This window comes from Pollicipes pollicipes, unplaced genomic scaffold (assembly GCF_011947565.3).
Source record: "Pollicipes pollicipes isolate AB1234 unplaced genomic scaffold, Ppol_2.1 Scaffold_6686;HRSCAF=7923_pilon_pilon_pilon, whole genome shotgun sequence".
In the NCBI taxonomy this organism is placed as follows: Eukaryota; Metazoa; Arthropoda; class Thecostraca; order Pollicipedomorpha; family Pollicipedidae; genus Pollicipes; species Pollicipes pollicipes.
Genome location: NW_023596921.1, coordinates 1353555 through 1366857, shown reverse-complemented (window position 1 = coordinate 1366857; position 13303 = coordinate 1353555). Strand labels below are relative to the sequence as shown.

Below are 13303 nucleotides of genomic sequence, written 5' to 3'. Positions count from 1 at the left end.
GATGGATATGTACTACGCACCATAAGAGGTGTTCGTGGCTTTGGTATATCATGTATGGTTGTAACATGATCTTGTAGGTTCAGGTATTTGATACTCCTCAGATCGCTCGATTCTTTCAAAATGGCCGTAACAGCGTACTCCCGAAACGTTTTCATTTCGCCGTCATATAACCTGTTTCGATGCCCGTTTCGAACTACAATGAGCAGCTGAATCTCCTTACCAAACAGGCCGGAGACAGGGGCAAGGACCTTCGTCTCCGAAACATTCAACGGTACATTGCCAGTACAAAAGGTTCATTAATTTCAAATCAGTAGCACACGACATAAAAACAAAACACAAAAATGTAGATGCACACACCAGTTGCAGTTGCCATGCCACGCGTTTTCACCACATGTCTATTTACCAAATTTAGAGCAGCCAAAGAGCAACCAAGACTCTTGTGGGAAGCTCACAGACGCACGTTATCTACTAGTCCAGTGAAACATCTTATCACTTATCAGCATCAAACGTCACGTCAACAAGCAAGTCAACAAGTCAAATGACCAACGCAACCGCTTGCGGTCCAAAACTGAAAAACAAAATCATATCAGTTACGAAACATTTAAGAAGCCTTTTCTCAGTTCTGTAAATACTCAAGTGTGGTCCAAGCCCAGTGTAAGGTACAACGACGAAAGGAGATCGAGGCATCAAGTACCTTAAACCATTGCGATCCGAATGCATGGAATGTGACATTGTTTCTTTCTTGTAATCACGCTGTGGTACGGTACTTTACAACAGTGACACCACCGGAATGTGATTCGAGTGACGGAAGGTGGCATGAGGTGATGAAGGGATGGCCCGAGGTGGGATGGGGTGATGAAGGGATGGCCCGAGCCGCACGGCCACCATCCACCTTCCGCACGGGCCCCACAGCCGTAATATCGAATTTAGATATTTCATATATGTATATAAATATACACATTAATGTCCTATATGCAGATATTATTTTGGATGATCCCCAGGGTATTTCCTCACTGGCACCTCATAGAAGTACGAGCTTTGGTTGGACACACGTTTGTTCGGACAAAACTGATTGATAAAACACCATTCTTTTCATAAATGGCAGCATTCTTCAGCCTAAAATGAGGCATAATGTCATGAATATGCGCAACCATCAGGCAAATTTTATAATAACCTGTCCATGGTATCAGATAGAACGGTTTTTTGTCATATCGTATTACAAGGGCTGCAGGTGTGACTACGACGTCATTCTTTACCACTCACCATGCAACGGTATCTGAGACGCAGCAAAGTACTCCCCGGTTCAAAACAGTCTCAACCACCCCGTGCTACGCTTATGCTGATGACCGAGGACACGTATCTGAACAAGCATCAGTCGCACAAGGTGGTCAGTCGTATCAAGTTCATATTCGTGTGAAAGCGGGAAGTGATAGTCCTCACGGCCCACCTCACCAGCAGCTTCTAAAAGGGCGTCACAGGGAGGAAAAGGCTTGAACCAAAAAATTTTACCAGCGAACCACTGCACTGTGATGGCTCACGAACTGTTCACCGATGCAAGACGCGCACTGAGTGCACCTCAGTAAATGAGACGTATCGGTGAACACGCCGATGCAAACAGTGTCGGCTGAGATTATCACAGTGTCAAGTGTCAGTGTCAAGTGTCAGAAGCACAGCGCCATATAATCACGGATTATCACAGTGTGATAGCCCCTGACTAGACTGGCCAATCCGTTAAATAACCACCAGTTTTGCAGGTAGCTGGGTTTTGCATCCTATGTACCTCTTTGCCGCATTTAATTGCATTATTTCACTGCACTGCATTGTTGCCAGCAAGGCGAGCCATGAGAAAGTTTTCAGCTCGAGCGGCCTGGTCCGGGCCGACCGTCACGTTTTCTTCAAGCACATATCTTCGTCATCACTGATTGCAGGTTCATGTAGCTTTAAGCAACATGCAGCGCAATTTTGTCAACCTTGTGCCGCATCAATGGTTAGGCATGGATATGATACCTGTTGAATCAGAAGGAATTTCCCTTCAGCATTGCATCATCACTATAATTTTACCTCATTCGATTAACATGGAAAATGAGCAATTTTCAACCTGCGGCAAACCCGAGAAGCATGGGCCGATATCGAGCCCACACTCGGTATCGCAGCGACGCGAGACCCACACGAGTGGATGTGTACGGACAGCCACGCCTGAGGACGAGGTGATCGAGAACGAGCTGCGCAGACGAGGATGCGTCCGTTCGGAAACACGGTTTGGTTAATAATTTTTGTCAGATCTCAGCAACCAGAGCAAAGGAAGACGTGAAATCAACTGCACGGTACGGGCAAATGCACCCACCACAGCTCGCCAACAGATCTCGAAACGGTCCGGCACACAGGCGCGAGCTAGTAATCGATCGGAAAACGACCAACACCACACCTGTCGAGACCTGTCTTGATAACGACATGCTGTGGTGTTATCCGAGAGATATGAGACCATGCCAGTTATACTGGAGCGTAGACGTTATTGTTCACCAATGTGCTTCCGTAATAATTGCGTCTTGCAATACTTGGACCACAACTGCTAATACCGTTCATATCTACAAATTCATCGATTTCATCTATTTAGATTGCCAACCTCGACCAGCCTCTGCCAGCTGTTCCTCGAGCAATGCGATTGGTGAATTGGAGTACGAGGTATACACCGACGGGCCATCGCCTGTTCACTATGCCCGGTAAACTTCCCAGTGTATTGCTCAAGCCGTTTGGTGCCAGTTACCGAATGTGTTTAACTTTATTGCGTTACCTTTTAACAGCATCTACCTGTCAGCGACAAGCAACTCTCACGTCTCTCACTTCCTCGCACGTTTTATGCCGCACGACGCGTTCTTGCTGGTATTACATTGCGATGCTGTTGCGGTGCCGCATAATTAATGTATCATTGTATCGTTCCGCGCCGCACGAAACGACCTACTGGTTTATAATACTGTATTGCGGTGCTGCGCTATTGACAGATCATTACCTTTTGCTATCTAACCTGGCACACACGCCAACCGTCATCATCAAGTTGTCCGAAGCACAGTAGCAGCCGCGGGCGGCGCTCGCCGACAGCCGGCCAGCCCGCGTCCCCGCCGCTTGACCGGAGAGACGCGAAGCGGAAGGTTATGGGAGTGTAGAGTTGGTAAATGACACGTACTTACACACATCCAACCACCCGATTCGAAAGCATTTTGCCACGCTCCATGCCATCTTCGCCGTGCAGGAGTTTGCGTTGAGTTCAAGTCATGATTTAAACCTTTCCATGTTAATTCCCAACAGACCACGCACAGCTCCCGATGGGTTCTCACCTGACTCAAGGGCGCATACTTTTATTTAAAAAGTTACTGGAAATGTTCTAAGTACTTTAGTGATGGCAATATTAATGAATTTAATGAGTGCAGTTGGTACTTAAAATGATGAAAGTAAAATGTTTTTCGAGATATTGATGAAAGCAATGTGTGGTTTGATAAGCAAGGTGTATTAAATGAGTAAAATACCTTAAAGTTTTATTTAGAGTTAAATATCTTGATACCTAAATGCACAAGAAATACAGCCGTTTGTAAAAGTTCGTTTGAAACAAAATAAAGATACTTGCATGGTCCACATCTAATAAGGAACAATAAAAATACGACAGTCTATAGCGCACAAGTTTCGATGCTTCGGTTTTCATCCCATTGTTGTCGATGTAATAAATAAATAATGTGCAGTGGAGAGTCCTGCGTCGTAACGACGGTGATTGCAAAGCCGTATTGCTAATCAGAGGCTGTCGTTTCGCCGCGTTTGTTTGTATATTATGTTCACGATGATTTGAATCGGATTTCAACGGTGGCTTTGATGTACTGTTATCTAATGTGGTGACTTGAATACTTATGCTATGCTGGTACCAGTAGTCCAGGCTGTAAAAAATACACCTTTCGCCGGAACATGTCCGACGCAGCAGCGACATCGCGCCCGAAATTTCTGCGCACGTACGTCGTAAACTCCAGCACCCTCGATTCGGTGCAAGTTGCCATCAGTTGCATCAAATGGATAGCCAATATTTCAGGGAATTATGGTGCTAAGAAGGAGGCTTGCTCCAAATTAACCCACAACATTCTGAGCAGCAAAGTAAGTCAAAAATTCACTGCAATGTCTCCTGACACCAGTTTGGTGTACATCAACACAAAGTTCAGTGCACCAATGTCTCATAGGTGTCTTACACACTGACCATAGTTTTTTGCAGCCTGGCTGAGTACATTTTGGTCTTATCAAGTGACCATGGGGCCTGCATAACATAACCATTTATGTGGACAAGCTTTCTTCAACTTTGATGCCATGCAGTCTTTCAGTTAGCTATTACCTGTGTACTTTCAGCTGCTGATAATTATGACAGGGTATAATGACATGACATTGTGTTGCAGGGGCTGCCACATGTTTTTGCCCTGTAAGGTTGCTACTTTGAACTTCCTTTGAAGTATCTTGGAGGAAGAATGGATGCAATATTTCATGAGAAGGCAAGTGGTTGTTTTTCTAGCATGGTATTATAGTAGGTGCATTTTTACATCACACAACTTCTTGCTAGAAATTCTCATTCATGTACCTTGGCCAGTAGAACAGCAGGTCCTGAAACCAATTTGTGGCAGGCAAGTGGGTTTTCATCTTGAAACAATATACATTAATCCACAAATATACACAAATACACAATAGCATGGCATGCCATGACAGTGCAGTCATACAACCAAAAATATGAAGCCAAACCAGGCATAGTCCTGTGACATTATTTGACATGCAAAAATGCTTTGGTGAAAGCTGCCACTAAATCAAAATAATGCTATGTGGCAATTGCCCATTGTGCTGGCTTCCATATAAAGACAACATTCATTTAAAGCCATGATTGAAGAGAGCTCTTTGCATGGTTATCTCACTTGCTATTGGACTCTTCCCTGCCCCATATTTTATTTTACATGCATTTTTTATTCTTATGGTAAATAAATAATTAAAGATATTGTGGGAAAATAGATGAGGCAGTGAGCTGTGCATGAATAAATGAATATAGGGCTATATGTGCTTTAAGAAGTATGCAGTGTTATCTCTCAATAGCTGATATGGTCTGAGCCTGAATAATAGACCCATTGACAGTGCAGTTGAAGAGATATGCCCAGCTGGTATAACATGCATTTAGCATATTGGGTATAAAACAAATGAGAAAAGGCATTGAATGGTGCTGGTGCAAGTATGTGCTGTTTTTCTGCATTGGAAGTGGTTGTTCATAAGTAAAGTTATTGCTCTACAGCACTGAGCCCCTACCTTTGAGCCATTGTAGATTGCTAAGGTTTGTTGTGTTCAGCTGTTGTATACAGGTGCATGCTTACACATTCCATGCTGTTGCAGCAAGAGGGCTCGCTATGTGCTCAGCACTGTTTGAATGCCCTCCTCCAAGGATCATTCTTCACGGCTGTGGACCTGGCTACTTTGGCTCAGCAGATGGACGAGGCTGAGAGGACCAGGATGTCTGAGGCTGGCGTAGATAGTGAGGAGTACAGAAACTTCGTCAGTGTGAGTTCAGTGTTATGATGAGGCTGTTCTGCAGACCACATAATATTCCACTCATTGCCTTCTTCTGTGATGATTATATGAATCGCGTGACCCCAATTACCAAGAAGGAGAGGCAGCGTATCGTCCGCCTCGCTCCTCCTTTGCATCCAAACCGCAGTCTCCGACATTCTCAAACAGCTTGCACTTTCAAAACACCCATCGTCTGCTACGACTTCTCACGTTCAGTCAACAAAATGCTGTTGAATATGTGTAAAGGTGCTCTGGAGAGAAGTATGCGTAACATCCACATTACCGGGAATTCTTCTGAACAGTTCTGTAAATCACATCCAAGCTGAATGTCCTGTGAGTTGTGTGCCAATTTGTGCATTTTCCAGTTGCGGTGTATGCTTCCTCACCTAAACACGACCTTTCACACCGCTGCCTCTGGTGCAGGTCTGCGTGACACCTGTGTGACACCTCACCCGGCCGGCGTGTTAACGCTCGCTGGGTGCGTCGGTCGGCAGGCCGGCTCACAGAACATGGACGACAGCGGCTACTTCTCGGTGCAGGTGATCTCGGCGGCGCTGCGCGTCTGGGACCTAGACCTTGGTGCCGTTCAGCAGCTCGGACGCCAGCGCCGCACAGGCCCGCGCCAACCTCGTGTGAGTCCGCCACATAGCCGCTCGCGCGCGCCAATGCTCATCAGAACACTGACTGATCGCGCGCTGTTTTGTAATAATCACCGACAGATATTACAACAAGGAGATCTTTGAGACTGGCAAGTGATCTGGGGGCATTCATGATGCCATATGTTCACGTAAGGAGGTGATGTCCTTTGCAGCTGCTTGTGATGGTTGAAGTTTGAGGTGTATGCGACTGCTGTTAACTTTTGAGATAAGAGGATGTGTTGGCTGCCAGCACGAAATGGCCCGTGGTGTCGTCTGACATTGTTTTGTCTGCTGGCTTAACCGGTCAAAACCGGCTCACAGTGGCTACTGGTGGCAAAAACGGCACAAAATTGAAGAAACTGGAATGCAGCTTGGATGTTTGGTTGATCTGGTGCCGCCAAAAGGGACCTTCATGCTATTATAAAAGCAACATTAATACACATTTCAGCAAACTGATCATATTTGATATAAGAAAGGCTTTCAGCCCCCCGTTTTTCAGCATCACGAGTTCAAAGGTCTTAGGTTGACGTAAGAGCGTTCAATATTCCAGGATATACCGGTTAAACGACGTCGCAGTGATAAACGACGAGTATTTTGACGATACGCGGAATTTCGAGCTATGCTCACGATCACGAGCTATTGACTTTTGAAAGTTATTTAGAACTCCTTGACTCTTTGACCCTTGAGGACTCGTGAGCAGGGGCACAGCTTGACATACTGAGCACCGTCGATTGAATTGCTATTTAACACTGCGGTGTCGTTAAGCCAGTAGGTCTTGGTATATTTAAGGTCGTTAACTCAGCAGGGGAACTCTGAACTTGAGGCATAAATTGACTTTACTTGCGAAAGTTGAAAGCGTGTTATGTTTATCAGCTCACAAGAGGATGCGTGTTGGCTGTAGGACGTAGACAATGAAGTGCACGACTTAACTGCAATTAATGAGAAAGAGGCGAGCAACAAACCTGTAGTGAATCTTTGGGTAGCATGCAAGGTGCTGGGTCCCTCGGCTATTTGCCTAGTTCAGAGATCATAGGCTGGGTTTCCGACATTCAGTATACCAGGAGGTACTGATTAAGCGACATTGTAGAGCAAAGCTTCGTTACACGGCTGGCAGAAACTTCTGGTGGCAGAGGCAAGCAGAAACTTATGATACATGTGATGTAAGATTCGCCTTCGTGATGACAGGCACGGCCTGAAATGTGAAGTACTATTAATATGACCAATGTTTACTCCATATTGTCCGCGTCTGAGAAACCAGAGGTACGGGGTTCGATTCCCCGCGGCTCGCCCTTCCTGCCAGGGTGAGAGGCAGGCGACGCCATATAGTCTCAGCAGCTGAGTACGTCGTAAAGCCCCAATAACACATACTCCATATTGTCGTTTAACCATTACCTCCTGATATGTTGATCGCTGATTTGGCATAAGACCTCTAAGGTCCATAATGCTGACAAAACCAGGAGCTGAAGGCCTTCTGTGCTTATATCAAGCGATTACTATTTTATTTGGATATCGAATCTGTAGAATCAAATCTTTATATAAAGAGAAGGCTGGACTAGCGGTGATAACACTCATTATCCTTAGCTGTATATTATTATGTATGTTAATAAACGACAACATAAAGATTCCAAAGAATCAAGTCCTCTCATCGGCAGTGCACTCTTTTAGACCAATCGCAAGCAAAACATTGCTGCAGTACTGTGGGTACGGTGGTTGTGCAATGCCGCGGAGTAAAAGGTCAGATGCCTGCCATAGCGTGCACGCCACACACTCCTACCATGCTTCTACGGATCGGTGTGCTTGTGGCTGCTGGGATGAAACGAGAACAGTATTACTACGGGCTGGTCGGAACAAATATAGGGGATATTTTGGCTAGCTGTGTTCCTGAGAGCTTGTGCTGGTGTAAGATGGCGTGAGATGTAAAAGCTAGTCGGTGGCACTAAGTCTTCCGGCCAGTTGAAAGGTCTTCCATGCGCTCTTACGCTCGTGAATGACAGCAAGGATTGCAATCGTGTTGCACGGAGTTGTGTGCACTTGCCGCGAGTACGCTGTCAGCGTTTCGTAGGTTGTTTCCCAGTTGCCATTGATAGCCGCCGTTCTTTCCATAATGTACATGTGATCGGCTGTTTTATAATGATGTGTCCCCACCCAGCGTACGTTTAGGGCAATGCAGTTCTGATTGCATCACGTAATGCGGATACGGTGTCAAGGATTTCCAGTTTGGGACCGGCGGGCCGTGGGTGTCGCCTGGTTACTTCACTTGACCGACCGCAAATCAAGGAGGTTTCGAATCGATGCGGACTTTTATAAGAAGGCGCGGTTGCGTAAGGCAAAGTCCGGTTGGCGGATTGCGTTGTTTTGTTCAGTGCTTATGCTTCGGGCGATAGATTTGGTGTTGCGGCGATAGCGGAGTGAATGTTTCCAATACCCCATGTGATTGCTAGCGAGGCTGCAGACTCAGCGAGTCTCCATGCCATCCACCGGGAAATGCTGCGGCTTCGGCGGCACTGCCCGGCTAGCCGCGCTTTTGACGGGCTGAGGTCTGCAGCCACTGACCACACCACCGTAGTACGCTCAGCAGCGACTGGTGCACCGAGTGTGCTGTACTATTTTGAACACACTTGCATGCATGTTGTTTGATCAGCTGACATGCTTTTGCAACAACGCGTTATCACTGCAATTTACCTCTCCTTTCATGTGAATATTGAGATAAAAACATATCAGATGTCCATTTACCTGAAGTTGATTTCAAGGATGCTCCAATAACAATGCAAGGAGGAATGTCCAGTCCGCCCGCGACATCACTGGCGTCAACACCACGTGACATGTTCGTCAGTACTCCAGCGGAGGCCGGTCGTGTGTGGCCCGTGTGAGCTGTGATACCGTCTGGCCGGCGCTGACAGGGTCCCAGCCCTGCCAGCGCCGCCATGTGCAGCTCCTGTGATACCGAACTTGCGAGGTCGCCGGTTGGGCACGCATTGACCGCGGAGGCCGTCGGCTGTGGCTGCGGTTAAACATGGCGATGGCGGAGTGTGGGATGGGAAGGAGAACTTGGCCACACTCATGCCTCCGCCACTTGTGGGTAGTGTCTCACGCCTCTGTCACTCGTGAGTGGTGTCACACGCCTCTCTCACTGGGAGGGTCGTGTCTCTGTGGGTGACAGTCACGCCTCTGCGCCTGGTGGTGTCACCTCTGCATGGGAGTGGTCACACGCCCTGTCACCGTTGTGGTTCACCCGCCCTGTCACTGTGGTGGTGTCACATGCCTCTGTCCCTCGTGGGTGGTGTCACACGCTTCTGCCACTCGTGGGTGGTGTCACACGCTTCTGCCACTCGTGGGTGGTGTCACATACCCCTGTCACTCGTGGGTGGTGTCACATGCCTCTGTCACTCGTGGGTGGTGTCACACGCTTCTGCCACTCGTGGGTAGCGCCAAGCGCGGATACAGTCCGTTGTCGTTTCTGTTGCATGCAACTGCTGCCACATGTGAAGAGTTAGATGTGCTGATACTATCACCTGTCACGATAGCCGGCCGCTCTGTGGATGCCGCGTGTGAATATTCTCATCTGTGTTTACTGATGGTTCCAGATTCATCTCCTTCATCCACCCACTTTCACAACTTCTAATCGCTTGGAATGCGAAACACATACCTTATTGTGTTGCATGGGGAGATAAATGGCGCCTGCTCCCAGATGTTGAGGGATTTGGTAGCCACTCGTCGTTACAGCCACTCTGCGGACGCCGCCTGGAGGTAACATCCCACGCGGTCACTTCTCCCTTGGAAAAACCAGACCGTGATCAGTGGCAGTTCCGACACCACCCACTACGTCACCACTATGTAAAACGGCAGACGACCGTGGTTGCATGTATTTTGTGCCGCTCCTCCTCGCACATCTTCCTACCGAGCTACCCTCTCATACCGTCCACGTCTCACGGCCTGCTATCGGCCGTTGACAGTGTGTGTGTTGTCACCACAGGGGCCAGACCGCCTACATCTGCAACTACCGGGACCACTGGTTCACGATCCGGCGGCTGGGCCGGCAGTGGTTCAACCTGAACTCGCTGCTGACCGGCCCGGAGCTGCTCTCCGACTCGTACCTCTCCGAGTTCATGGCCCAGCTGCTTCAGGAGGGTGCGCGACGGCCGCCCGCCGGCGGGCGGAGCGGCGGCTCCCGGTCGCGGTCCGGTCAGGCGACCAATGTGGAGCGCGGGTCTGGACAAGGCCCGAGCCCAGAGCAGAGATTTGATGTAGTCTGGCGCGTCAACGATGTCGTTGAGCATCAAAGATGTCTGCTGCTTGTTGCTGCAGCAGATAATTTTATTCTGGGCCCTCATGCTGCCCCCAACACTAAATGCATATGTGTCCAGAGTCGATCTCGTCTGAGCATGTTTCATACTTCTTGCAGGAAGTCGTGTGGCATTTCGGTGTGTGTGACGCACCGCGGCGTTCCTCAACCATTGCCGCTTTCCTGCCTGTGTTCCGTGAGCGACCATCTCGTGTCGGGGCTCTGGCGCGCGCCAGCCGCCGCTCGTCTAACCGCCGCCGTCGCGCCGCCGCAGGCTACTCCATCTTCATCGTGCTGGGCATGCTGCCGGCCTGCACGGCCGACCGCCTGCTGCAGACGACGACGGTCACGCAGGCGGTGAAGCCGCGCCTGCTCTCCGAGCAGCGCACCATCGAGACGCTGGCCGGCGATGACTCCCAGCTGCGCGCCGCGCTCGCTGCCAGCCTGGACGGCGACGCGCGCGGCGCATCGGACTCGGAGGAGGCACAGCTGCAAGCGGCGCTGGCTGCCAGTCTGGCGCCGGGCGGCCAGCCCGCCCCGCCACCGCCGCCGGCAGAGGACGAGGCGGAGGAAGAGCAGCTGCAGGCGGCGCTGGCCGCCAGTTTGGCGCAGGACGGTCGGTCCGCGCCGCCACCGCCGCCGGCGGAGGACGAGGCGGAGGAGGAACAGCTACAGGCAGCCATCAGGATGAGTCTGGAAGGTTGGTAGATGCCGGGACGGGAGGGGGAGGGTTGTTGTTGCAGGGGGGGGGGGGGGGGCGTGGCTGAGAAAAAGGATGTTTGGGCGTGGGAGGACCGGTGTGCCAATGTCAACCGTGCACCGTTACCAGCGGTTTGGCGGGTGCGGGAACGGGTGGTGTATTCGTCGCTCTCTTTAGACTGAGACGAGACGCGAGTCGTGCTAGCGCCCTTATCTCCGAGATTACCTAGACGCACGGCGGGCCCGCTGGGAATAACTGCTTTGAAATTCCTGCGGAGGATGGATTTAAAGACGCAAGAGGCCTGCATATCTAGCAGAGTGGCTCTCCGGAAAATGGTTCGCCGCGCTCATGTAAAACATGAGTACGCACTTTGTCTAACGCCACACGGGCTGCCGTATTGTTCTTCTGCTACGCAGTCGGCAGCGAACACGAGTTGTCTTGTCCACCAGACGGCAGCACCGCGCCGGCCCGCCCTCCCGACATCAGCGAGGTCCGGGCCCAGCGCCAGGCGTTCTTAGACCGGGTACAGCGGGATCGACCGCCGCCGTAGGCGCCGCAGCCTGCTGGTACGAGCTCTGCTGAGCGCCCATACGTGGTGGAACGGTTGTTACCTTGAATGCGAGTCTTGAGGATCGCGGTAAGACAAACTCAGTCGTGACCGGGCGGCATGATGCAGCGTGAGGAAGTTAACTCTCTTCTATGAGACGAGATTTCATGACGCCGGCGAGATTGTCAAATATTAGCGTCTTATCCCCGCCCTCTGTGATCTGGGATTGACAGCGATGCATCAGAACCCAGCTTCAGCTGCTTGTGGCGGATGCATTACATTGCAGACGTCAGCAGCGCGCTGGTGAACCTGAGGCAGACACGGTTCTAGCCCTGCGTGTCCTGACAATGCCCATCGCTCCCGCCCTGTAGAGCCCAGTCAGCTGCCAGTTCTCTCCCAGACCACCTGCGTCGCGACTCGGACCGTTGTGGGGTCACGACGCTTTGGAGCGAGCCCGCGTGCCCTCTCGCCTGCCCGCGCAGCGCTGGCGTGGGCCCAGTCTTCACGCGCCCGACCAGGGTCCGCTGGGGTCTTGTGTGCGGCCCCGCACTTCCGAGCGAACAGTGCAACATGCTGTGGGCGGCGTGCATACTCCATCGTTATCGTACTATAAGGTGTTTATTTTTGTGCTGCTGTTAAACGCATTTAATGCGCTCTGTGTCTTATTAATGTGAGTGATGCGATGACTAATACACTGAAAGCTTTCGTTAATGCTATGGTAATGTCTCCTGATCGAGTGAACCATTGTTTGCCGCTGTTATTTCGTCACTTTGACTTTATCGACGTGACCCAGGCAGGTCACGAATGCGGCGCGGACAGAAACGGTCCATTCTGCTACCTTCTGGCGCGATGCACTGGAACTGGGTCACATGCGTACGCTCGTCGCTTGCGTTGGGCGGCCTAAAGGGCCAGCTCACTACAAACATTTCCGTCGATTTTCGTTCAGTCTCGCCGCGGGCCCGGCGCAGTGTGCAGAAACCGAAGCCAAGAACTCCCCACTCCTGACATCCACTAAGACTAGAATCTCCCACTCCCTACACCGTCCGCTCCGAGAAACTACAATCTCCTACCCCATACGCCAACCACTCCCGAGACTAAAATCTCCCACGCCTCACACCGTCGATCTCGGTCGCAAAGCGCACGGTCATGGAAGCCAACCACATGCGACACGCATTACAGCGTCCTTTTTTCGTGACGCTTACAGATGCGCACAGCATGAGCACCGCACGCCGTGTTCGGAAGTGGCGCGCGGACAGCAGGCGGGTAATGTGGCGCGACATAGCCTGCGCGGAAAACGATGTCTATGTTATTCAAAGTACGCTTATGAATAGCACACGTGCGTAACAGGGCGTAACCCGTGTCGCCCGCCGGCTTTGTGCTCGTTTACCTGCGCGCCAGTAGTGAGGAACTCCACATATTCCAATGGCCAACTCCTGACGAGCTTACACACTGCCGTCGGCAGCGACAACAGCAGTACGGAAATTGTTGTTGCCGCGCTCATGGTCGACTCTTGCCCGCTGAATCATGTTACACGCCACCTCCCCACAGCCCGATCAATGCTCTGCGGG

The 13303-nt window shown here is 50.6% G+C and overlaps 1 protein-coding gene across 1 annotated transcript; it reads left to right on the top strand.

Moving 5' to 3' along the window:
* The first annotated feature begins 3762 nt into the window (after window positions 1-3762).
* Window positions 3763-12447, top strand: LOC119107775 (ataxin-3-like). The gene is given in 9 exon segments (XM_037231323.1): window positions 3763-4131; window positions 4425-4517; window positions 5395-5559; window positions 6063-6143; window positions 6145-6200; window positions 10180-10334; window positions 10763-10923; window positions 11059-11188; window positions 11638-12447. Coding segments are annotated over 8 exon segments (873 nt in total). The 5' UTR covers window positions 3763-4131; window positions 4425-4493; the 3' UTR covers window positions 11739-12447.
* Window positions 12448-13303: the final 856 nt, after the last annotated feature.